Here is a 23,288-nt window from a genome sequence, read left to right on the forward strand (position 1 = left end):
CTTGCTAACTCTTTCCCTTCCCACCACCCCCCACCACCACCCCAACCCTTTCTGTCTGACTCTGACACACACACACACACAGGAAGCTAGGGGGGCTCATACTCTGTTGGAAACTTCACACCTTTGCAGTGTGCAGTAAGTAGTGAGTGAGTAGTGTAGTGTGCAGACTGTAGTGTGCAGAGTGTAGTGAGTGAGTAGTGTAGTGTGCAGACTGCAGTGTGTAGTGAGTAGTGTGGCCCAGCAGCACCAGTGAGCAGTAATTAGACTACAATACTTACTGGACTTACTTCTTCTCATTTATTTCACTCTAATCTTATCAGTACATAACAGCAGCAGTTAGTATAGCGTGAGTCTATCAGAAGCATAGCATCTGTGTGTCTGACACAAGTTAGCATAGCATCAATGTGTCTGACAGAAGTTAGCATAACATCTGTGTGTCTGACACAAGTTAGCATAGCATCTGTGTGTCTGACACAAGTTAGCATAGCTTCTGTGTGTCTGACACAAGTTAGCATAGCATCTATGTGTATGTCAGAAGTTAGCATAGCATATGTGTGTCTGACAAAAGTTGGTGCAATAAAAATACCTGCAGACATGAGGCAAGAGATGGGCTGTTGTGGCTTCTGGTGTGTGTGTGTGTGTTTCAGTTTGTGTCAAAATAGCAACAAGACCATCTAGGTCGGTTAACCCCATCCCTGCCATCTTATTTTTTCTCATTAGTTCTTGCCACTATGGTGTGAAATTCACTGATTGCATGATGCAGACATCCCAAGTCTCCCGGAAGTTCTGGGAGTCTCCCGCATATTGATAGCGGCTCCCTGACGCCCGCAAATTAGATAAAATCTCCCGGAATCTAGAGCAAGCGATCAAGAGCACGCATACGAGACCGCGTGTACATCTGAGTGTAGCGCGTACACAACGGTAGAGAGAGAGAGGGGTGGTGCGTGTGAGTCTGAGCGCATCCAAGACAGAGAGCATCCTGATTGGCCTGTTTCGCTAAATCAACCAATCAGTTTTCGGTGTAGGCGGGCTTTTATCTCTTTTCTCCCGAACTTAATTAATCAGTTCAATGTAGGAACAGGAGTGCCATGGCAGAGTCAGTGCCTCAAAAAAAGGAAAATGTAAGACCCATTTCAAAGTGTAGGCTAGCCTTGTCTCATAAGAGTAAAAAATAATGATAGGCCTAGTCTTGCACGCTGCACTGTTTGTAACAGTGACTTTAGCATTGCCCATGGTGGGTTAAATGATTACAAAAGACATGATGAGTTGAGTTTAACAAGTGTCAATTCATGTGCATATTATTCAGGCCTATAGCTTGCTAGATGGCTAGTTGCCAAGCCTACATGAAAAGACCAAACTACCAAAATCTACATATTTTCACAATTTCTATCTATAAGCCTTATATGGTGTAGCCTAGGCCTACTGACTAGACATTATACTTGTATATTAATCTTAAGTAGGCTAAAGTTTTTAGGGAGGGGGCGGGGTTCGTGATACTTGTTGTGGCTTCCTGTGTGTGTGTGTGTGTTTCAGTTTGTGTCAAAATAGCAACAAGACCATCTAAGTCGGTTAACCCCCTGCCTGCCATCTTATTTTTTCTCATTAGGTCTTGCCCCCATGGTGCAAAATTCACTGATCGCATGCATTGTGTTAATGTGGCAACTGTGTCCTGTTTCATTTCAGCGCCCATGTTAACAGGTTATATCTGCATGAACAGAATGTATGTAGTTTCACTGTTTTAGAAGAGGAGGGGACAGTGGACATGCAGCCAATAAGCACTCAGTATCAAATAAATTGATTGTTTTATTGTAAACAAAGCCCTGGGGAGATGTACATTAAAATAAGTTATGCTGTAGATTAAAATTCACATAAGCGCATACAGAGAGAGAGAGAGAAAGAAAGACAGAAAGGAAGAAAGAAAGAAAGAAAGAAAGAAAGAAAGAGAGAGAAACACTAACGCAAACACAGCAATGTGGCTCATGGGTCCCTCTCTTTCCTCCCCATCACCTTCTTGATCCAGGGCAGGAAGGCAGAGACCCGGGTGTAGACCTGCGGATAGGCTCTGTTCCTGCAGTCCTGGCTGGTGTACGCATCAAGACCCTGAAGTTTAGTATTGCACACTAGAGGCCCTCCTGAGTCTCCCTGGAGAGAGAGAGAGAGAGAGAGAGAGAGAGAGAAACAGAGAGCTCAGATTGACAGACAATGAACACTTTGCAACTTGTTGTTGTTGTCCTGAAAACACTTCTGAACACACTTCTGCTGCTCTTACATAACTTGCACCACTATGCCACTTGCATACTTAAGTCAAACAGAACTACCTCAGCCATTTATTGGCCTGACTTTTGCACTATTATATTGACTGTCTACTGTATGCACAATTGCACAATTTCAACCCAAATTTTGCTGCTCTTATTTCTTCATTGTATGTGCCTTCTTATTTACTTTTTATATTGTTTACTTGAATGTTATGTTTGTCTGTGGACCTAATTGTAAAATATGTCTTGTCTCCACCGTGGGATAGTGGGAAACGTAATTTCGATTTCTTATATGTCTTGACATGTGAAGAAATTGACAATAAAGCAGACTTTGACTTTGAACAACAATGAGTTTTTCTTGACAGGAGCTCTTTGTATTGTGTGTATCATAACAAAAACTGTCAGAATTCAAATGTGGGCCTAATTTGAATGGTGTTGTGCTGTGCGTGACACTTTACTGTGTGGCTTTGTTTTTTTTTTCTTTCTTGTTGTTGTTTTCCATCTATTTGCAAGTCAAACATGTGTCCTGTCTGCACAGCAATAGTTGGCGTGGTGATCCATCCCTCATTACTGACGTGTTCATCACTATCCTTAAGGACCAGTCCACGCCTGCCCCTAAACACAAGCACAGAGTGGAGAGCTTCAGGTGGATGCTACATACCTGCTTCATAACTACATCAGGTGAGTACTGCGCATCTTACTTATGCATTTAGCTGCTTCATAACTACATCAGGTGAGTACTCCGCATCTTACTTATGCATTTAGCTCTCACTTTTATCCAAAGTGTCTTATAGATACTAATTTGAGGGGCCAGTCTCCCTGTAGTAACTTGGTTAAGTGTCTTATAGATACTAATTTGAGGGGCCAGTCTCCCTGTAGTAACTTGGTTAAGTGCCTTATGTTTACTAATTTGAGGGCCCTTGCTCAAGGCCACAGCAGTGGGAGCCAGGAATCGAACCCATGGCTTTCTGTGACTACTGTATACTAAACAAGTCTCTTAGTCGCTACACTACCACTTCCTCGTACCTGTCTCAGGTAGGTACTTAACTCATTGAGTGCCAAAATGCGTTGAGTGCCAAAAACGTAATATTACAAAACTAGACACTCTAACACACCTTATATGTGATTTTGGGAACTCTGTGATGAATGGAAACTAAATATATGACGATCGAAAACTCATGAAAACGGACGTTTTATCTGGACATTTTATCATAACTCGGTTGCCGCTTTGGGTCGAATCAGTGACTCATGCACGTCAGCTCAAAACCAGGCCATTTTCGTGGGTCTATCACTAGGTGGCAGTCTCGCCAGGTCTCGCTGATCACTTCCTTTAGTGTCTATGATCACTTCCCGGAAAGTTTACAGGCAACACTTCATATTTCATGAAAGACGTTATATCCCCATTTCTAGAAAAAAACAGCGATTTTTATGAAAACTAGCCACTGTTTAGCTTGGGATTTCTCAGGAACAGAGGCGTGTAGAAATACACGGTTTGCACCCACTGAGAGCATAAAGTGTCACCTTTTAAACGAGCCATGTATGTGTTCATAGCTATAACACAGAATATGCTTTGGCTGTACAAAAATCATCAACAATGGTCTAGATTGCAGGCACTCTAAGACAAAGCTTCCGAAAACAGCTTGGCATTCAATGAGTTAATTTGGGATTTCATTTCACAAGAGAAAACAAATGTCCAGTGCCCATTGTGATATTCTATATGAGGTCAGTGTAACTGACCAAGGAAAGGTTGAGATTTCTTCAGGATGTGAAGGAGACAGGAAGCTTCATGTGTTGGATGAGGGATATCCTTAAGCCTCCAGATATTTATGATATTTTGTCTTGATGTAACCAAACGTAATGTCAGCCGATTTGTTTTAATTCCTTATGTGTGACTCTGAAGTGCTGAACTGATGGGCTTTTGGGTTTTCACATGTTTTATGTTTCCTTGAGAGCAGTTATTGCTCATGCTACACAAGAGTGTAGGTCCAGTTTATGAATTATCATGAATTAATGCATGAATTGATTTGTGATTTATGCATTACTTCATTCATATCTTATGACTCCTCATGGTCATCATGATTGCATGAATTTAAGGTTAATTGCTCATGAGTTCGTCATGTCTGTGGTCCCTCAACTAAAGTGGTCAATAATGACAAGTGTTTAGAGAAAGTTGTGTTCAAATCAGAATGTGAGCAGTGATTGTTCATGTACCCTTACCGTAAAGTGTTTCCCAGTATTGATACGTCTTATTCACAGTGGATGTGTGTATGTAGGTCCAGTAATGGTATGCCTCATTCACAGTGGATGTGTGTATGTACAGTAGGTCCAGTAATGGTATGTCTCATTCACAGTGGATGTGTGTATGTAGGTCCAGTAATGGTATGTCTCATTCACAGTGGATGTGTGTATGTAGGTCCAGTAATGGTATGTCTCATTCACAGTGGATGTGGGGTATGCATGGCGGCTGTGTTATCTTTCTGTATTCATTGGTACCCATATTAACATGTTAGATCTGCAACTGCAAGCCTACAAGAGAATAGAAGATGCATGAGATGCCCATTGCCAGAGTGTTTCGCAGAGACAATTCAATTGTGCTTTCGTGAGAACACTGGAATTTCCGACATGACTGTTCTTTTCTCTGTGATGTTCTAATCTAGTGTTCCAACATGGCTGTTCTTTTCTCTGTGATGTTCTAATCTAGTGTTCTGACGTGGCTGTTCTTTTCTCTGTGATGTTCTAATCTAGTGTTCCGACGTGTTCTTTTCTCTGTGATGTTCTAATCTAGTGTTCTGACGTGGCTGTTCTTTTCTCTGTGATGTTCTAATCTAGTGTTCCGATGTGGCTGTTCTTTTCTCTGTGATGTTCTAATCTAGTGTTCTGATGTGGCTGTTCTTTTCTCTGTGATGTTCTAATCTAGTTTTCCGACGTGGCTGTTCTTTTCTCTGTGATGTTCTAATCTAGTGTTCCGATGTGTTCTTTTCTCTGTGATGTTCTAATCTAGTGTTCTGATATGGCTGTTCTTTTCTCTTTGATGTTCTAATCTAGTGTTCTGACATGGCTGTTCTTTTCTCTGTGATGTTCTAATCTAGTGTTCTGACGTGGCTGTTCTTTTCTCTGTGATGTTCTAATCCAGTGTTCCGACGTGTTCTTTTCTCTGTGATGTTCTAATCTAGTGTTCTGACATGGCAGTTCTTTTCTCTGTGATGTTCTAATCTAGTGTTCCGACGTGTTCTTTTCTCTGTGATGTTCTAATCTAGTGTTCCGACGTGGCTGTTCTTTTCTCTGTGATGTTCTAATCTAGTGTTCTGACATGGCTGTTCTTTTCTCTGTGATGTTCTAATCTAGTGTTCCGACGTGGCTGTTCTTTTCTCTGTGATGTTCTAATCTAGTGTTCCGACGTGTTCTTTTCTCTGTGATGTTCTAATCTAGTTTTCTGACATGGCTGTTCTTTTCTCTGTGATGTTCTAATCTAGTGTTCCGACGTGTTCTTTTCTCTGTGATGTTCTAATCTAGTGTTCTGACATGGCTGTTCTTTTCTCTGTGATGTTCTAATCTAGTGTTCCGACGTGGCTGTTCTTTTCTCTGTGATGTTCTAATCTAGTGTTCCGACGTGTTCTTTTCTCTGTGATGTTCTAATCTAGTGTTCCGACGTGGCTGTTCTTTTCTTCTTCTCTCCTCCACCATCAGTTCATTTTATCTTCTCTAATCTCTCTCTCCTCCACACATGCTGATGCAGCTCATGTGTTTATAAGTATCAGTATATAAGTATACTCTTTTGATCCCTTCTCTAATCTCTCTCTCCTCCACACATGCTGATGCAGCTCATGTGTTTATGGTTTCTGTTATCTAGTCACTGAGAGGTGGGTAGTCAGGTGGGTAGACTGAACATCAACGTTCTCCACACACACACCCCATCTCACACACCCCACACCCTGCACACACCCCACCTCACACACACTCCTCTGTGTTTTCTGTCAACCTTTTTACTTCCTCTTTCCTGTGTCATCTTTGCATACCACAGTGCAGCACATCATATGTTTTTTTTTCTTTCTTGTTGCTGTTGTTTTCCATCTATTTGCAAGTCAAACATGTGTCCTGTCTGCACAGCAATAGTTGGCGTGGTGATCCATCCCTCATCACTGACGTGTTCATCACTATCCTTAAGGACCGGTCCACGCCTGCCTCTAAACACAAGCACAGAGTGGAGAGCTTCAGGTGGATGCTGCATACCTGCTTCATAACTACATCAGGTGAGTACTGCGCATCTTACTTATGCATTTAGCTCTCAGTTTTATCCAAAGTGCCTTATAGATACTAATTTGAGGGGCCAGTCTCCCTGTAGTAAATTGGTTAAGTGCCTTACAGATACTAATTTGAGGGGCCAGTCTCCCTGTAGTAACTTGGTTACGTGCCTTATAGATACTAATTTGAGGGGCCAGTCTCCCTGTAGTAACTTGGTTACGTGCCTTACAGATACTAATTTGAGGCCCAGTCTCCCTGTAGTAACTTGGTTAAGTGCCTTATGGATACTAGAACAGATCAGGGCCGGAGTGGGGCCACTTTTCAGCCCGGGAGTTTCAGGCTCAAGACCGGCCCACTTTTTTAGTGGTGGTGGAAATTGGATAAATAAAGCAAGTTCAGCTCTTATTATCCTGTAGTTTTTATTAGTAATATGATTCAAAAATGTGTAAAGGTTATAAATAATGCACTTAAACTGAGAAGTTAACAAAAGATATTTCATTATTCCACAATGATAGGTTGATACGTTAACAAAAACAGAAAGAAAGAAATAAAGCATTCTATATATACAGTCTATGGTCTGTACTGTCATATTTCTTACATTAAATAACTTTAATTCATATGGTTTACTCTATTATCCTCTACTTATAGTCATAGCTAATTTCGGGCTCATCATTTTCAGTGGGGGACTGGCTGATCTGCTCCTCAGGCTACTTTTACTGCATACACAGGTCAAGCTTGAGTTTTGTTATCAATATGCATAATATTTGCAAAGTCTATGAATCGCCATATTGGATGATACGAAAAGGCTAATATTTTAATTAATATGTTGCTTGAGAATAGGTTGACAACGCTACAACGGCCAATAGCCCAATAATTACTCCGCTAATAATCATTGCATAGGCGATCTCTCTTTACCAGTTGCCACTTATGTCTGTCCTCTTCAAAAAAATCTGGAAGCTTGGCACATTTTGCAGAATTTTCTCCAATGTTTTTCGTCTTTTTTACCTGGCCTTTTCAGTCCCTCCTGGCCTCTTCAGTCCCTCCTGGCCTCTTTCTACCATCTATCTTCCCTGACGCTTATCGCTATTCGCTACGGTAGGGCTGGCTATAGTGTCTGAGAAGACTTTTTGGGAAAAGACAGGCTATATGGACCCAACCAACTCTTCTTGGGAGGGGAGAACTCCCTCATGCAGAGGCTGCAATGTTAGGCATAGAATGTGGAACGTGTGTAGCCAACTTTAAGAGAAGATCTAAGACTAACGTGGCAAATGTGAATATTTTTCCCTCGACCGGCCCAAAAGTGAAGCGGCCCACCGGGAATTCTCCCGAATCTCCCGATTACCCACTCCGGGCCTGGAACAGAAACCTGAGCTGCCACTGTATCATCCCTCTCTCTCTCTCTCCCCCTTCATTTCTCTCTCTCTCCCTCTCTTACTCTCCCCCCCCTCTCTCTCTGCAGGTCATGTGGTCTCTACTGTTATCAGTTCAGCTCCTGGGTGAGACACTCATACACACACACACAGACTCTCTCTCTCTCTATCTGTCTATCTATCTATCTATCTATCTATCTATATGAATTGAAATTGTTGTTTATTATTGCTATTCTCCTTAATATAATTTGACAAACATTCTAATCTGTTCCCTGTTATATTTTAAATATGATGTTGTTTTTTTGTTTTTTGGACAAAGGCGTCTCCAAAGTCCCATAACCATAACCATAACCAGATAGATAGATAGATAAATCAGAGTCCTGCAACGGGTCGGGTACCCGCAGAAAAACGGGTAAATTATGACGTCCCTAAAATGTACGGGCGGGTATGCGGGCGGGAAAAGAACTCCTTGCGGGCGGATACGATGAGAACCAAAACAGTAGCCTAAAGAAATAAAACATCATTGAAAAATATGTGAAATATTTGTAGCCTACATCTAAATTACCATTACCACATCGCAAATATGTGTTTTAGTCAATGATACGACACTTGACCCATCACATCAGTACTGCGACTTTTGAATTATTTGTTTGATGCATCTATGTGTGAAAACATTAAACAATATAACCGTCTCGTAGTTGGAGCGCAAGAGAGTAGGCTACAATGGATGAAGTCAGGTAAAGTTGGCTAGTGGCAGGCTCAGGTTGTTTTTTTCTTGTTCTCTTTGTTTCATTAACAGGTCCATTTTATGTAGAATAATGTTCTGATGCAGCAAAGTTTGGGCTATGTTTCGTTGTTGTAAGGTGTATCCCTAACGCAAAATGTAAAAAAAAAGGTCGCCCTTTACGTGCTTCAATTGTGCGAGAAAAAAAAAATAAAGCACATTCATTTGAATGATTTTAGCTTGTGTGTGATTTATCGCGGGCACGGGTCGGGTAACGGGCAAAATATTAACGGGTCCGGGCGGGTGTGGATTTAATTTTAATATCACCACAGGTGACGGATCGGATCTGGTGCTGAACTTCTCGGGTGCGGGCGGGGGCGGGTCTAAAAAAATGGACCCGTGCAGGACTCTGAGATAGATAGATACTTTATTGATCCCCAAGGGGAAATTCAAGGTCTCAGTAGCATACAGATATCAGACACAACATGCACTTACAGCAGAGATGGTAAACATAAGTATAAGTATAAACATATAACTAAACTCCACTGTATAATAAAAACAGTAGAAGATAAGAAAGATAAGAAAACTAACAAAACTAAATACTAAATACACTATATAAATTAAATTAAGATAGTCCAATGTGCTTGAGGGTGATCAAGCATAAGACGCTTGTAGTGACAGGGCCGGGACTGGTAAGGTGCTAAAGGGAGTGAGTGTCATGGTGAAGGTGCAAACAGTAGTCCAACCATAGTCCAACAGTGCAAGAGTAAAGTCTAGAGACCAGCATAAATAATATGGACAAATAGGAGAGTAAAGTATAATGTAGACAAGGTAAAAAAAAAAAACTATTTCAGTGCAAGGACAGGTTGAGGTAATAGGGTTATAGCCATTCATTCATTCAGTATTGTAGCAGAAGCCTGACCGCAGCCATTGATCATGTGTGCTAATATAGCATGAAAAACAGTGTAGCAATAAAACAGTAGTGAAAACATTAGGCTATGTACATTAGTAAAACAGTAGTAAAACAGTAGTAAAGCAGTAGTGGGTAGTCAGTACTCAAAAAACATGGACATGGAGAGGGTGGATAGGCAGACAGACTATGCAGATAAGTCTATCTCTCCTCTTCCCTTTAGTGAGGCATTGAACAGTTCAATGGCCCTAGGAACAAATGACTTCCTCAGCCTTTCAGTTGTGCATGGCAGTGAGCGAAGTCTCCAGCTGATCAAGCTCTTTTGGTTTTTGATAGTGCTGTAGAGCGGATGACGTTCATTGTCCAAGATGTTGATCAGTTTGTTCAGGGTCCTTTTGTCAGATATTGAAGTGATGCACTCCAGTTCAGCTCCCACTACAGAGCCAGCTTTCCTTACCAGCCTGTCAAGTGGCCCCGCATCCTTCTTCTTTGTGCTTCCTCCCCAGCATACCACTGCATAGAAGAGGACGCTGGCAACAACAGACTGGTAGAACATCCTGAGGAGCTTGCTGCACACATTGAAGGACCGCAGCCTCCTCAGGAAGTACAGCCTGCTCTGTCCTTTCTTGTAGAGTGCATCAGTGTTGGCTGACCAGTCCAGTTTATTGTCCAGGTGGAGACCCAGATACTTGTAGGTGCTTACCACCTCCACATTGACCCCATCAATGGAGACTGGTAGCAGAGCGGGCTTAGACCTGCGGAAATCCACCACCATCTCCTTGGTCTTTGAAGTGTTGAGTTGGAGATGATTGAGTTTGCACCAATGCACAAAGTCCTCCACCAGGCTCCTGTACTCCTCCTCTTGCTCGTCCCTGATACACCCCACAATTGCAGTATCGTCAGAAAACTTCTGCATGTGGCATGACTCGGTGTTGTAGCAGAAGTCAGATGTGTACAGGGTGAACAGGACTGGAGCTGTGGCGCTCCGGTTCTGCTGATCACAGTGTCAGAGAGGCAGTTCTTCAGTCTGACGAACTGTGGTCGCTCGGTTAGGTAATCTGTAATCCAGGTTACCAGGTGAGCATCTACACCCATCTGCAAGAGCTTGTCTCCCAGTCTGAGGGGTTGGATGGTGTTAAAAGCACTTGAGAAATCAAAGAACATGATTCTCACAGCACTTTTCCCCTTGTCCAGGTGGGAATGTGTTCTGTGTAGAAGATAAGTGATGGCATCGTCCACGCCCACTTTCTCCTGGTATGCAAACTGTAACGGGTCTAGTGCATGGCGTACCTGGGGTCTGAGACCAGTCGCTCCATTATCTTCATCACATGTGATGTTAGAGCGACAGGCCTGAAGTCATTAGGCTCGCTGGGGTGTGGTTTCTTGGGGACGGGGGTGAGACATGATGTCTTCCACAGTGTTGGTCCGAGACGTAGACTCCAGTTGAAGATGTGCTTCAGTGGCTCCCCCAGTTCAGCAGCACAGGCCTTGAACAGCCTTGGACACAGTCTGGACGCTGCCTTACGAGGATGACATTTTTTTAAAAGATAACTTGGTCACCATGTGGGGGAGAGGTGCGATAGCCTGATCAGCAGTGATGATGGAGGGGGGGGGGGGGAGGGGAGTGGGGCAGCATCTGGGGTCTGTGTGTCTGATGGCTGTTGACTGAGGTCGTTGTCACCTCATTGTTTGTGGTCGCCATGTGGGGGACTCCACCCCACTCTCCACTCCACTCCACTCCACTCCACTCAGTAGCACACTCCATATACATTCTGTATGAAAGTTTCTAGTTCATTCACTACCATTGCAATAATCATCAATGTAAATGCAATATTGTATCCTTCATTTCTTCCTGATGATGGACCAACAGCTTTCTGTTCCTTTCTAGCTCTGTGGCCTGGAGCAGAGGGGACAAGTGAGCATGCACACACACACACACACACACACACACACACACACACACACACACACACACACACACACACACCCATGCACACACACACACACACACACACACACACACACACACACCCATGCACACACACACACGCACACACCCATGCACACACACACACGCACACACCCATGCACACACACACACCCATGCACACACACACACACACACACACACACACACACACACACACACACATACACCCATGCACACACACACACACACACACACACACACACACACACACACACACACACAAAACACATACACACACACACACACACACACAAACACACATGCGCTCATATACACACAGACACACAAATGTGCGCACACACACACACATGCGTTCATATACACACACAGACACACACATTTACTTGCTCAGTAAACACAACAGCTGGAGCTACCTACACCACTGCCCTATTCTTACATGTTGACTTCTTTCTTTCTAACAGATCTAACAATGATATGTGAAGGAAACACAGCACAACTTGACTGTGGTGAAGTATTACCTTGCTCACTTTTCCATTACACCACGTACATACACACACACACACTCACTCACGCACACACACTCACTAACTCATTCACACACACCACACACACCTCACTCACTCACTGACACACACAAACGCAACACACACACCTCTCTCACTCGCACACATACACACACTCACTCACACACACCTCACACACACACACACCAAACACACACACACCTCACTCACTCACTCACACACACACACACACCCAGACACAACTCATTCACTCACTCACATACCACACACACACACCTCACTCACTCACTCACATACCTCAATCACTCACACATACACTCACTCACTCACTCTCTCTCTCTCTCTCACACACACACACACACACACACACACACACACTCACTCACTCACTCACATACGCACTCACACCAGACACACACACCACACACACACACACACACACACACACTCACTCTCTCACTCACACACACTCACTCACACATACCCACTCACACTTACATATTGAGTGTGTTGACCGACATGTGAAGCTTGGCAGGGAGCTTGTCTCCTATGGATGTTTACTGTAGTCTAGTTGTCTCACTATGTTTACTGTAGGCTAGTTGTTTACTATGGATGTTTACTGTAGGCTAGTTGTTTATTATGTGTGTTTACTGTAGGCTAGTTGTTTACTGTGGATGTTTTCTATGGATGTTTACTGTAGGTTAATTGTTTACTATGGATGTTTACTGTAGGCTAGTTGTTTACTGTGGATGTTTACTGTAGGCTAGTTGTTTACTATGGATGTTTACTGCAGGCTAGTTGTTTACTATGGATGTTTATGGATGTTTACTGTAGGCTAGTTGTTTACTATGGATGTTTACTGTAGTCTAGTTGTTTACTGTGGATGTTTACTGTAGGCTAGTTGTTTACTATGGATGTTTACTGTAGGCTAGTTGTATCCTATGGATGTTTACTGTAGGCTAGTTGTTTACTATGGATGTTTACTGTAGGCTAGTTGTTTACTATGGATGTTTACTGCAGGCTAGTTGTTTGCTTTAGTTGTTCCCTTGATATTTGTACTGCTCCCAGTCATAGTACAGCTCAAATCAGACTAAATTTTAGGAGCTTTTGAGTTGACCTGAGTATTGAGAAATCTGGAATAATAATGCACGTTTAAACCAGCCAGTTTTCAAACTCTCTGCCACCATTGCAGGTAGTGATGTTATCCAGATCTACGCTGCCAACTACGGGCGGACAAATAAATGCTCCTGTCCTGATGGAGTCCCTGCTCACCTCGAAAACACTGCATGCTTTGCAAACACAACGCTCCAAAAAGTCAAACAAAAGTAAGTTAAGAACATTTGCACTCATCTGTCATCATTTCCAAACCGGTTTTAATGTGCAAATTACTTTCTGTGTTTTCCGCCTGAGTACTGAAAGCAGGACAACAGTCACAGGTAGGGGTCAACCAATTATCGGCCGGGCCGATTATTAGGGCCGATATTTAGCATTTTTATAATAATCGGTACTGGTAATTTTTCCCACCGATAAGCCGATATTGAAATGGATAAAGAATGAAACGCGCTACTTTGTCTGTAAAGCTTCTCTCACTCCCTGAATTTGCTACTCTGTGGTCGAGAGCATTGTCCCGCCCACTACACCGTCTGATTTGTTAGTTAGCACGAATACAGCCAATCCGGATCAATGACTGAACACAGAGAAAGTTTCTCACTGAGGTAGACTGACTGGGCTTCAGCTGTACGGAGCTATTTTTCGAAGGTAGCCTAAGGAAGATACCTTACATTGCTGAAGTTGCAATGAATCACAATCATCTACACTGAAGTTACAAAAACACCACTTTGTAAGCTATTGTCTCTTTGATCCGGATCAATAAGTAAAGCACCCACTTCCTTCATTTAGCGAATTCCCATTGATGCACGTTAGTTTTTTTTAGCCTACTAGTTACAAACTCGGGTGCTGCACGTCACAAGTTCTTTGCCTACCCCTCGTCCATTAATTGTAAATAACGGACGTTGGCGGACGTTATCCCTTAGGCCTACATAGTAGACAAGTCCTAAATTATGCGATAGCGAACGTCAAAATGTCTAGTTGCTCCTTTTTGAAACGGACTGTCAGAAAAGACCAGGCTACAGGCATCCAGGGCCAGCCGTAATTTAATCCGACCTGAAGTAAATCGCGTCCTGAGCTGGTTATTAACACAAATTGCATGCTTAAATAGCCTAAGAACTAGGGGTTTAAAGATTAACCGAACGTATCGGTATCCGTATCGGTATCCGTTTTTAACGTGTAAGATACGGCTACATCGATACGTGAAGCCCCGTATCGGAATAAACCTGAAATGAAGCGGTCGTTATATCGATTTACATGTTACGAATCGGTTCACAACCTTTTCTGCTCGCTCAGACTCTCATTTACGTTGCAAGCAGCGCGTTCACCCCACTTCCGGTTTTGAAACTACACGTGGCACGGATTTGTTGGTAATGCAGTTTGTTTTGGGCTACATTCATTGCCCAAAGTTGTCAAAGGACTTCATAACCCATACATCTACTGCAATTTAAGCACGTGACAACTCGCAATCGGTCGTTTGTTTGACAGTTTTTACTCTTTTGTTTTTCAAAATACAGCGCGAAATTAAACACTTACTGCAGCATTCCTAAACGGCAATGATAGTCTGTAGAGTAGCCTATAAAGTCTATAAAAATTTATTTTTATGTTGTATTTGGCTGCTGTGTTTGACTGAAATGTAGACTATTCTTTTTTCATTTCAATACAGTATATGACACAAACCTCAGTTTAGATTCACACATTTGTTTTTGCCTAATTGACATGACCATGATAATTGATAATATAAAATTAATGTGCACCTTAAGCAAATAATAAAAAATCTTTCAGAATGCTTTCCATTCTTCAACTGCATCGAATTGCATTGAATCGCATCGCATCGAATCGTACTGTACTGATTGTTTTTTATGAAAAATTTATCTTTTCTTGTATCGAATCGTGCCCATGTATCTAGATGTGAATCGTATCGTCTTTTACAAGAGAGATTCACACCCCTACTAAGAACTATTTTAAAACTGTTTTGTTAAACTATTCAACCATAACACTTGCCATCACACACCTCTCCCTCTCCTTCTCTCGTGCACTCACACACACAATGGCAAAGCATTCTCTTTGTGACAGGTCCCTTAACATAGTTAACAAGTTAAGTAATCACTTAGCTCTTGGATTAACATCATACACAGGATTTACATTTGTGATGCAAGTTGATAGACAATTGTGTATCAAAAGAAGAGAGGAAAGTTTGCATAAGTAAATGCTTTTGATTTTTTTGCAGCATATCGCCTTTACTAGGCTATCTACCCTCCTTTTTGACAACTGACATATCGGTTTTACATATTGGTTATCGGCCTCCTGTTTTGGTAATAATTGATATCGGTATCGGACCTGAAAAAACCATATTGTTTGATCCCTAGTCACAGGCCAGGTATTTAGTCGCCTCTGGGCCTAAATCTGAATCCAAACCAGCATTTAAGCTGTGTTTTCACTGTCAGTTAAATGTGACCCAATTCCATTTGTTTTGCTCATATCTGGCACAATTATAATGTGCAGCCGCGTTAACATGCAAACATGGAAAAAGTTCACAGATTCCGATATTTCCATATCAGTGTATGGAAATAATATATATAAATAATATATCTAATATATATAGATATATTAGATATGAATCAGATATGTGCCACTGTATTCACAATGCCATCTGTTTGTTCACCATTTTGGTGACCGAAATTCCTCTGGTGCGCATGCAGATAATAATAATAATAATAATAATAAAGCTTTATTTGTATAGCACCTTTCATACACAGAATGCAGCTCAAAGTGCTTTACATTTGAAGCATGTAACACAATAATAGTCAGTCATTATCAATCACTTTTCTTTGCTGTTTATGATATACTCAGCAACATATCAAAAATATAGAAAATGACGTCATAAGACTGGCAGCCTTAACCCTCTTACCCCCCACAAGCACGCCATATGGCAACTGTGGCAAGGAAAAACTCCCATATTCCAGGAAGAAACCTTGAGCAGAACCTGACTTAATAGGGGGAGCCCATCTGCTTTTGGCTGGCTGCGCCCTCCAATAGTAGCAGATGTAGAATAATCTGAAAATGTAGTCTACAGGATAAGATGAGTTAACTAAAAGCTTTCCTGTACAGGTATGTTTTCAGATCTTTTTTAAAAATATTTACTGAACTCGCCTGCTTGATGTACAGAGGCAGGGTGTTCCATAGTTTGGTCTCCACAGATGGTCTCAAGTGATAAATTAGTGAACCACGTAATCATAGATATGTTATGGCCCACTCTGAAACATAGATGTAAATGGGCAGTCCAAAAAATCAGATCAGAACTGTGCATCAAGGCCTGCCGGTGTAAACACAGCCTTTGTCCACTTTGGGCCTATAAGTACTGACGACTGAATCCAAAACAGCATTTACTGTAGTCCACTCTCTAGTCTGTAAGTATGTATAAGTGTATATACTCTTTTGAAGTAGTAGGCCACGGCTGCCCAATGAACAAACTGCTGAATGAACCCAATTCCTAAAACAAATAATATTTTCCCCTTTTGTCTCCTGAAAAGATGTGAGAGAAACAGCACATGCACACTGGAAGCCAAGAATGAACACTTTGGAGATGATCCCTGCAGTGGCACATTCAAGTACCTAAACATCTCCTATTGCTGTCTTCCCCCAAGTAAGGAACAACACAAACATGTTCTTCTGATGGGTATTTCACAAAGCTAGGATTAAGAAATCCAAAATAAGAGAAAGTGAGGCGTGACCTTTATCAACAAATTCTTTGAAGACATCTTTGAAAATTCACCCTCCAATTCCACTACTGACCATTATGAATAATTATATAATAAAGTCAAAAGAGCAGTATACATCGCACACTGGAGATTAATTATATAATAACTGTCACAATTACTACAATAACCCTGTGGCATTGTGTAGACCATCTGTGGAGTTTTGCGAGCAAATGAAAATAGCAGATATGTATAGGTACAGATGGAGTAGGCAAGTGAGACTAGATACTACCGTATTTTCCGGACTATAAGTCGCACCGGAGAATAAGAGTCGCACCAGTCAAAAAATGTGTCACGAAGAGGAAAAAACCATATATATAAATATGTATAAATATGTTGCACCTGAGTCGCCGGACCAGCCAAACTATGAAAAAAAGTGACTTATAGTCTGGAAAATACGGTACTAGAAGGTTTTAACAATACGTTTTCCAACAAGGCTCAATATGTTTAGCTGAAAGAATACCTTGCGCAGCGCTAGGGGAAACAGAGTACTTATAACACCTGTGGTTAATTAGTTGACAGGTGACAGGTGATTAGAATGGAGTGGAGTGGGTGGCAGGGAGAGAGGGCTGTAACCTCCGTTATGTTGAACCATATACATACATGGGCTTAGTTCGTAACACCAATGTGGCAGTTGTATACACATATCCCGCCCCTTCCACAGTCAATCATGTGGCGTGTTGTGAATTTGGTACCACTTACTCAGAGTTAACTTACCCATTTGATCACCCCATACACTTCTTTTACATCCTCACTAGTAATCACATCAGCTGAATGTAAACCTATCATTTTTAATGTTGCTCTATGTCTGAGGTCTGTGTGTCTTTTTCACACACGTATCTCCTAATATTAAAGTGTTTGTGTTTATCTTCACAGACTCTCAATCCTGTCCCACCTGCCAGCCAATATCCAACTACACCCTGTGTGAGTTCACCTCATCAGTAATAATTAACTTCACATAGCTAATTACCCCATTTATCTCTATTAATATTATATATAGCTTCACACAGCTAATCACCCTATACATCTCTATTAGTATTAGCTTCACATAGCTAATCACCCCATCTCTATTAAAGATGCAGTCAGTGCAGTCATCTCTATTAAAGATGCAGTCAGTAATCGTACGTGATTTCAAGCCTGTAACATTTTTTTGTCACATTCAGTAATGATCTGTCTCTGTACGCAGCCCACACTGTTGAAGCTTTTAGACCCATGAGGAACTTTTGGAGGTTCTCCCATTTGAAACTGTGGAGGAACCTCTTATGCTTCACATAGCTGATCACCCCATTCATCTCTATTAATATTACATATTAGCTTCACATAGCTAATCACCCCATACATCTCTATTAATATTACATATTAGCTTCACATCACTCCATACATCTCTATTAACACTCCATACAACTCTATTTTCTCTATTTTGGCACTCAAACAACTTTGAGTGCCAAAAACATAATATTGCATTTTTTGTTTGCATGCGTTGAGTGCCAAAAGCGCAATATTGCATTTTTAGCTTTTTTAAAAATTACGAAAATAGACAATCTAACACACCTTATTTGCGATTTTGGGAACTCTATGATGAGTAGAACTGAAATAGATGACGATCGAAAACTCATGAAAACGCACAATCTGGGCATTTCATCATAACTCGGCTTTTGATGGTTGCCGCTTTGGGTCGAATCAGTGACGCATGCCCGTGACGTCAAGTCAAACCCAAGCCATTTTCGTGGGTTTATCACTAGGTGGCAGTCTTGCCAGGTCTCACTAGGTCACTTCCCGGAAACTTTACAGGCACTTCATATTTCATGAAAGACGCTACATCTCCATTTCTAGAAAAAACAGGGATTTTGATGAAAATTAGCCACTGTTTAGCTTGAGATTTCTCAGAAACAGAGGCATGTAGAAATAAACGGTTTGTGCCCACCGAGAACTTAACGTCCCACCTTTCCAACGAGCCATGGTATGTGTCCATAGCTATAACATAGAATACGCTGTGGCTCTACAAACATCATCAAAAATGATGGCTTCATGTAGCTAATGACTCCATACATCTCTAATAATATTACATATTAGCTTCACGGAGTTAATCACCCCATACATCTCACATCTCTATTAATATTACATATTAGCTTCACGTAGCTAATCACGCCATACATCTCTATTAATATTACATATTAGCTTCACGTAGCTAATCACGCCATACATCTCTATTAATATTACATATTAGCTTCATGTAGCTAATCACCCCATACACAACTATCATTTCATACACCTCTATTAGCATTACATATTAAGCTTTACACTAATCCCATAGACATCTATTAGAGTTTTTTCTGCATTAAACACACTAGCTGGAATGCAGGGCAGATGTCCTGGGTTGATACTCTGTGTGTGTGTGTGTGTGTGTGTATGTCCCTGCAGATGACCTGGTGTTTGTCCCAGAGCCGATGTCCTGGGTTGGAGCCCTGCACCACTGTGCTAAGAGGGGCTCCAGGCTGGTGCACATCCTGGACAACTGCACCCAGTTCCGGGTGGAGGAGCTGCTGATGGAGGTGGCCACCTACTGGGGCTGCGCGGAGAAGGCCTGGGTGGGCCTGGAGCGCTGCATGATCAACCCCCAGGCCCCCTGGGAGTGGAGCGGGGGAGCGGCCGTGGGGGACTACGATCGCTGGAACACCAGCTTCCCCCGCAACCCCTGCTGCTTCCACTGCGGCCAGCTGGTGCAGGAGGGTGGAGACCAGGACCACCAGAAATACCTGTGGCAGGACGCCTGCTGCCAGGAGCAACTCCCCTTCATCTGCCAGCTGACCTCACCTGTTAATGACATACAACCCTGCTAGCTGAACTCACCTGTTACTAACACAGATTGTTTGGTAAGTAGAGCAACACATTTTATGGTTTCATAGAACCACACATTGGTCAGGTGAGCTCACATGATGCAAATACACACACACATCTCATCTGTTCCAAACACACCTTTGCTGGTGAGTTCCTCAGAACTGTGTAGTTCTGACAGTTCCTCCTGTCAGAACTACACATCTCCAAGGAGACCTCTTTTGTTTGACTCTTTTGTTTGTTTTGTTTAGAAAACACACACATCTGCTGGAAGAGTGCACCTGTTAGAAACACACACATCTGCCAGGTGAACTCACCTGTTAAAAACACACACATCTGTCAGGTGAACTCACCTGTTTATAACACACATCTGTCAGGTGAACTCACCTGTTGGAGCCACTCATGTTCAGGGTGTTCTGTGTCTGGATGAGACTGATGTGTGAATTACCTGCAGAGTTCAACACTAGGGGGCACTCATGCTGATTGCTCTACTCTCATCTCTGTAATGGTGAAGTTCAACACTAGGGGGCACTCATGCTGATTATGCTACTCTCATCTCTGTAATGGTGAATTTGTGCTTCTTTTCTGTCATTACAGACTTGAGACAGCAGATGGCAGTAAAGGACCATTCAGCAGGTACCATTTCAACAAGGCTGCATTGTGCCTGCTGGATCAGTAACCAAGCTCTATCATGTAGTTCTGAATTATTAACACACATACTCACAGTCCAGTCCAATATCTGGTTAAATACTTATGAAGAATCACACCGTATTGGTGTATGGTTTTGAATGTATGATGTGAGATAAAGTGGAGTTGATATTCTAAATGTCTCATTTAGTGCAAAAATGCATTTATTCCTTCTTACAGTTTTTTACAACTGTTTAGATAGATAGATAGATAGATACTTTTTTGATCCTCAAGGGGAAATTCAAGATCCTCAAGGGGAAATTCAAGACATTTACCGACATTTTCAAAACTCTATGTCTATTTCTTTACACACAACATCCACAATTGCTCACACAAAATGCAAAAAACCTCAAATCTCAAACATTCAAAATGTCATAAACACATCTTTAAAGCAAACATTCGCCTCACATTATAAACACTTTTGTCATAATATGACATTTTGGATAGATCATGTCACTGTTGCTCCAAACCTAAAGCTATTCTGTCTTTCATGGGATATGTATTTCCATACAAGAGGGAAAGTTACGGTATCTACAGAGAGAAGTTGAAATACAACATAAAAAAAGCAATATTGAAATCATAAATAGTTTCCCCAAATAATTTGCTGTTGCAAATACAGTATTTTACAGCCGACAAGAAAAAAAAAACAAAGCAAAATACAATGACCACCAGATGTTCATGGAGTTTTGAAAACGCTGATTTTGCCAAAGGCGGAAATGACTGATTATTATCAAATTACTTTGCTTTTTCCAAAGAAAAGTGTGTGTGTGTGTGTGTGTGTGTGTGTGTGTGTGTGTGTGTGTGTGTGGAGGGGGTGGGGGCTATAGACCCCTTCAACTGCAGAAACAAACATTCCTAAGCGTTCCTGAGGCATTTCTGGAGGCACAGAAAAATGTATTGAGCGAATGGTAACTTGGGGACAAACAAAAATAGAGTAAAAAAGACAAGATTTTTAAGTCGACTTTTTGTAGAACATTACTTTAAGCTAAAGTCCGATTACTGTAATTTTCCTTTCAAAGTATCTGCATTGGTTCTAAACATTTCAACCGGAAATCCTCTAGGAGCAGATTGAAAGGGTCTATCTATATAGAGAGTATATCTATTCATAGGCCTATAAGGCAATGATTGGATGGTGTTCTGTAAAGTGAAGAGAGAGAGTGAAGCACTGGTGATTTAGTGTGGCATTTTGATGGGTTGTGTTTAAAAAACGAAATCAAGTTACTTCCTGTTAGATTTGTGTGTGTTAGGTAGAACATTTTGTGTGGTGTTTTGCAAAATGTGTTTTAGGAAATTGAAAACACTGATAATTAGTGTTTGGTTTTGCAGATTTGGTGTGGGGTTATGGCGTTTGGAAGACATGCTTAGAAAATTGTGTGACAAGCAAAAATTTAATGTGTAAGCCGTTGAAAAAAGCTGTAAATGCATAATTGCGCAATATGGACTTCTGTGATTTGACATATCTAAATAAACAATCTGCTTTTCATTCATCAAAAAAATCTCAATGTCTCATTGTTTATGGCAAACTGGGGGTCGGGAACCCCAGGGGGGTCGCCAACAATATTTGCATCATTGTCTGTGATTTGCAGTCTGGATTAAAGACATTTTTGTAAAGGTTTTTAGTGAAAGGCTGCCATTGACATAATGCCTTTGATGTTTACATACCTATGAGAGAGGACATTTTCTGCCTCTGCTTCCAATGCCCATCTCACAACATTTCAAAACCAAATTCTGCCGGTTAGAGAGAAGGGCGTCGCAACTTTGCCCATGTTTTTTGGGGGGGAGACAAAAAGTTTAAGAACCACAGGCTTATGGTACAAATTTGTCATTTTCAACATTGACATGTTGTGTACCAGTATGACCCTTTTGCAGCTAAATATGAGTTTACGAGATTTGCAGATGATCAGATCCTGTTTTTATTTGCATTTTATAGCATCTCAACTTTTTATGATTTGGGATGTAGTTCCCCTTTAGTCTCTTTTCTTTATATTAGTTATGTGTGTGTGTGTGTGTTTGTGTGTGTGTGTGTGTGTGCATGTGTTTGTGTTTGTTCAGTATGTTAGGTACTTAGCTAACTGAGTAAAGGTAGGTGTGTGTGTGTGTGTGTGTGTGCGTGTGTGTGTGCGTGTGTGTGTGCGTGTGCGCGTGTGTGTGCGTGCGTGTGTGTGTGTGTGTGTGTGTGTGTGTGTGTGTGTGTGTGTGTGTGCATGCGTTTGTGTGTGTGTGTGCATGTGTGTGTGTGTGCGTGTGTGTTGAAGTGAAACCCAGCTGGCCAGTGTAGGGGAGTTGAGCTGCTAGTCTGGGCTCTGCTAACTTCAGCTCCTCATTTGCATGGGCAGGTTGGCTGCTTCTGCTGTTCCCAGAATAGAGCAGCTCATCTAGCAGATCTCCCCCAGGGACCCCAGGGAACAACTTTACTTTATACACACACACACACACACACACACACACACACACACACACACACACACACACACACCTGTACTCAGTTAACCCCTAACATACTGAACACACACACACACCTCTACTCAGTTAGCCCCTAACATACTGAACACACACACATATACACATGTGTATACAAATGCATGCATATTTGAACCATTTTGTTGCATCAAGATCTTCAAATATTGTGAACCATTTATAACGACTCATTCAACTTTAAGCCTTATCTTGTAAGTTGTAAAAAAAAAAAGAAATCATTTGTTTCTGAAAGCCTTACCTTTGTAAATTAGTCCGATGGACAGCCCATAGAGCCCCATTGTGGACCCGGAAATGTTGAGTACACCAAAGTTTTATGATGGAAATATATAGTATGGGTTCCCAGCATGCAGAAACTGCCGGATGCTAATTTGCATATGTTGGGCAATTTGTGTAATTAAACAAATTAGCATAAATTAGCATAATCGCCTATATTGATCATATTATAGG

At 41.7% G+C, this 23,288-nt stretch overlaps 1 protein-coding gene across 3 annotated transcripts; it reads left to right on the top strand.

The window, feature by feature from the left end:
* Nucleotides 1-2,858: 2,858 nt before the first annotated feature.
* Nucleotides 2,859-20,554, top strand: LOC121691094. 3 transcript variants are annotated; one of them, XM_042071153.1, is made up of 9 exons: nt 2,859-2,936; nt 7,957-7,993; nt 11,390-11,416; nt 11,914-11,958; nt 13,169-13,301; nt 16,617-16,729; nt 17,718-17,765; nt 19,263-19,678; nt 20,271-20,554. In XM_042071153.1, exons 2-9 carry the CDS (start codon nt 7,960-7,962, stop codon nt 20,277-20,279), a joined length of 825 nt encoding a protein of 274 aa, XP_041927087.1. In that variant the 5' UTR covers nt 2,859-2,936; nt 7,957-7,959; the 3' UTR covers nt 20,280-20,554. The 3 variants fall into 3 exon arrangements, with proteins under 3 accessions (XP_041927087.1, XP_041927088.1, XP_041927085.1); XM_042071154.1 differs by lacking the exon at nt 2,859-2,936 and adding an exon at nt 6,376-6,505 and having other exon boundaries at nt 19,263-19,714; nt 20,274-20,554; XM_042071151.1 differs by lacking the exon at nt 2,859-2,936 and adding an exon at nt 6,376-6,505.
* Nucleotides 20,555-23,288: the final 2,734 nt, after the last annotated feature.

This window comes from Alosa sapidissima, chromosome 2 (assembly GCF_018492685.1).
Source record: "Alosa sapidissima isolate fAloSap1 chromosome 2, fAloSap1.pri, whole genome shotgun sequence".
Classification (NCBI taxonomy): domain Eukaryota; kingdom Metazoa; phylum Chordata; class Actinopteri; order Clupeiformes; family Clupeidae; genus Alosa; species Alosa sapidissima.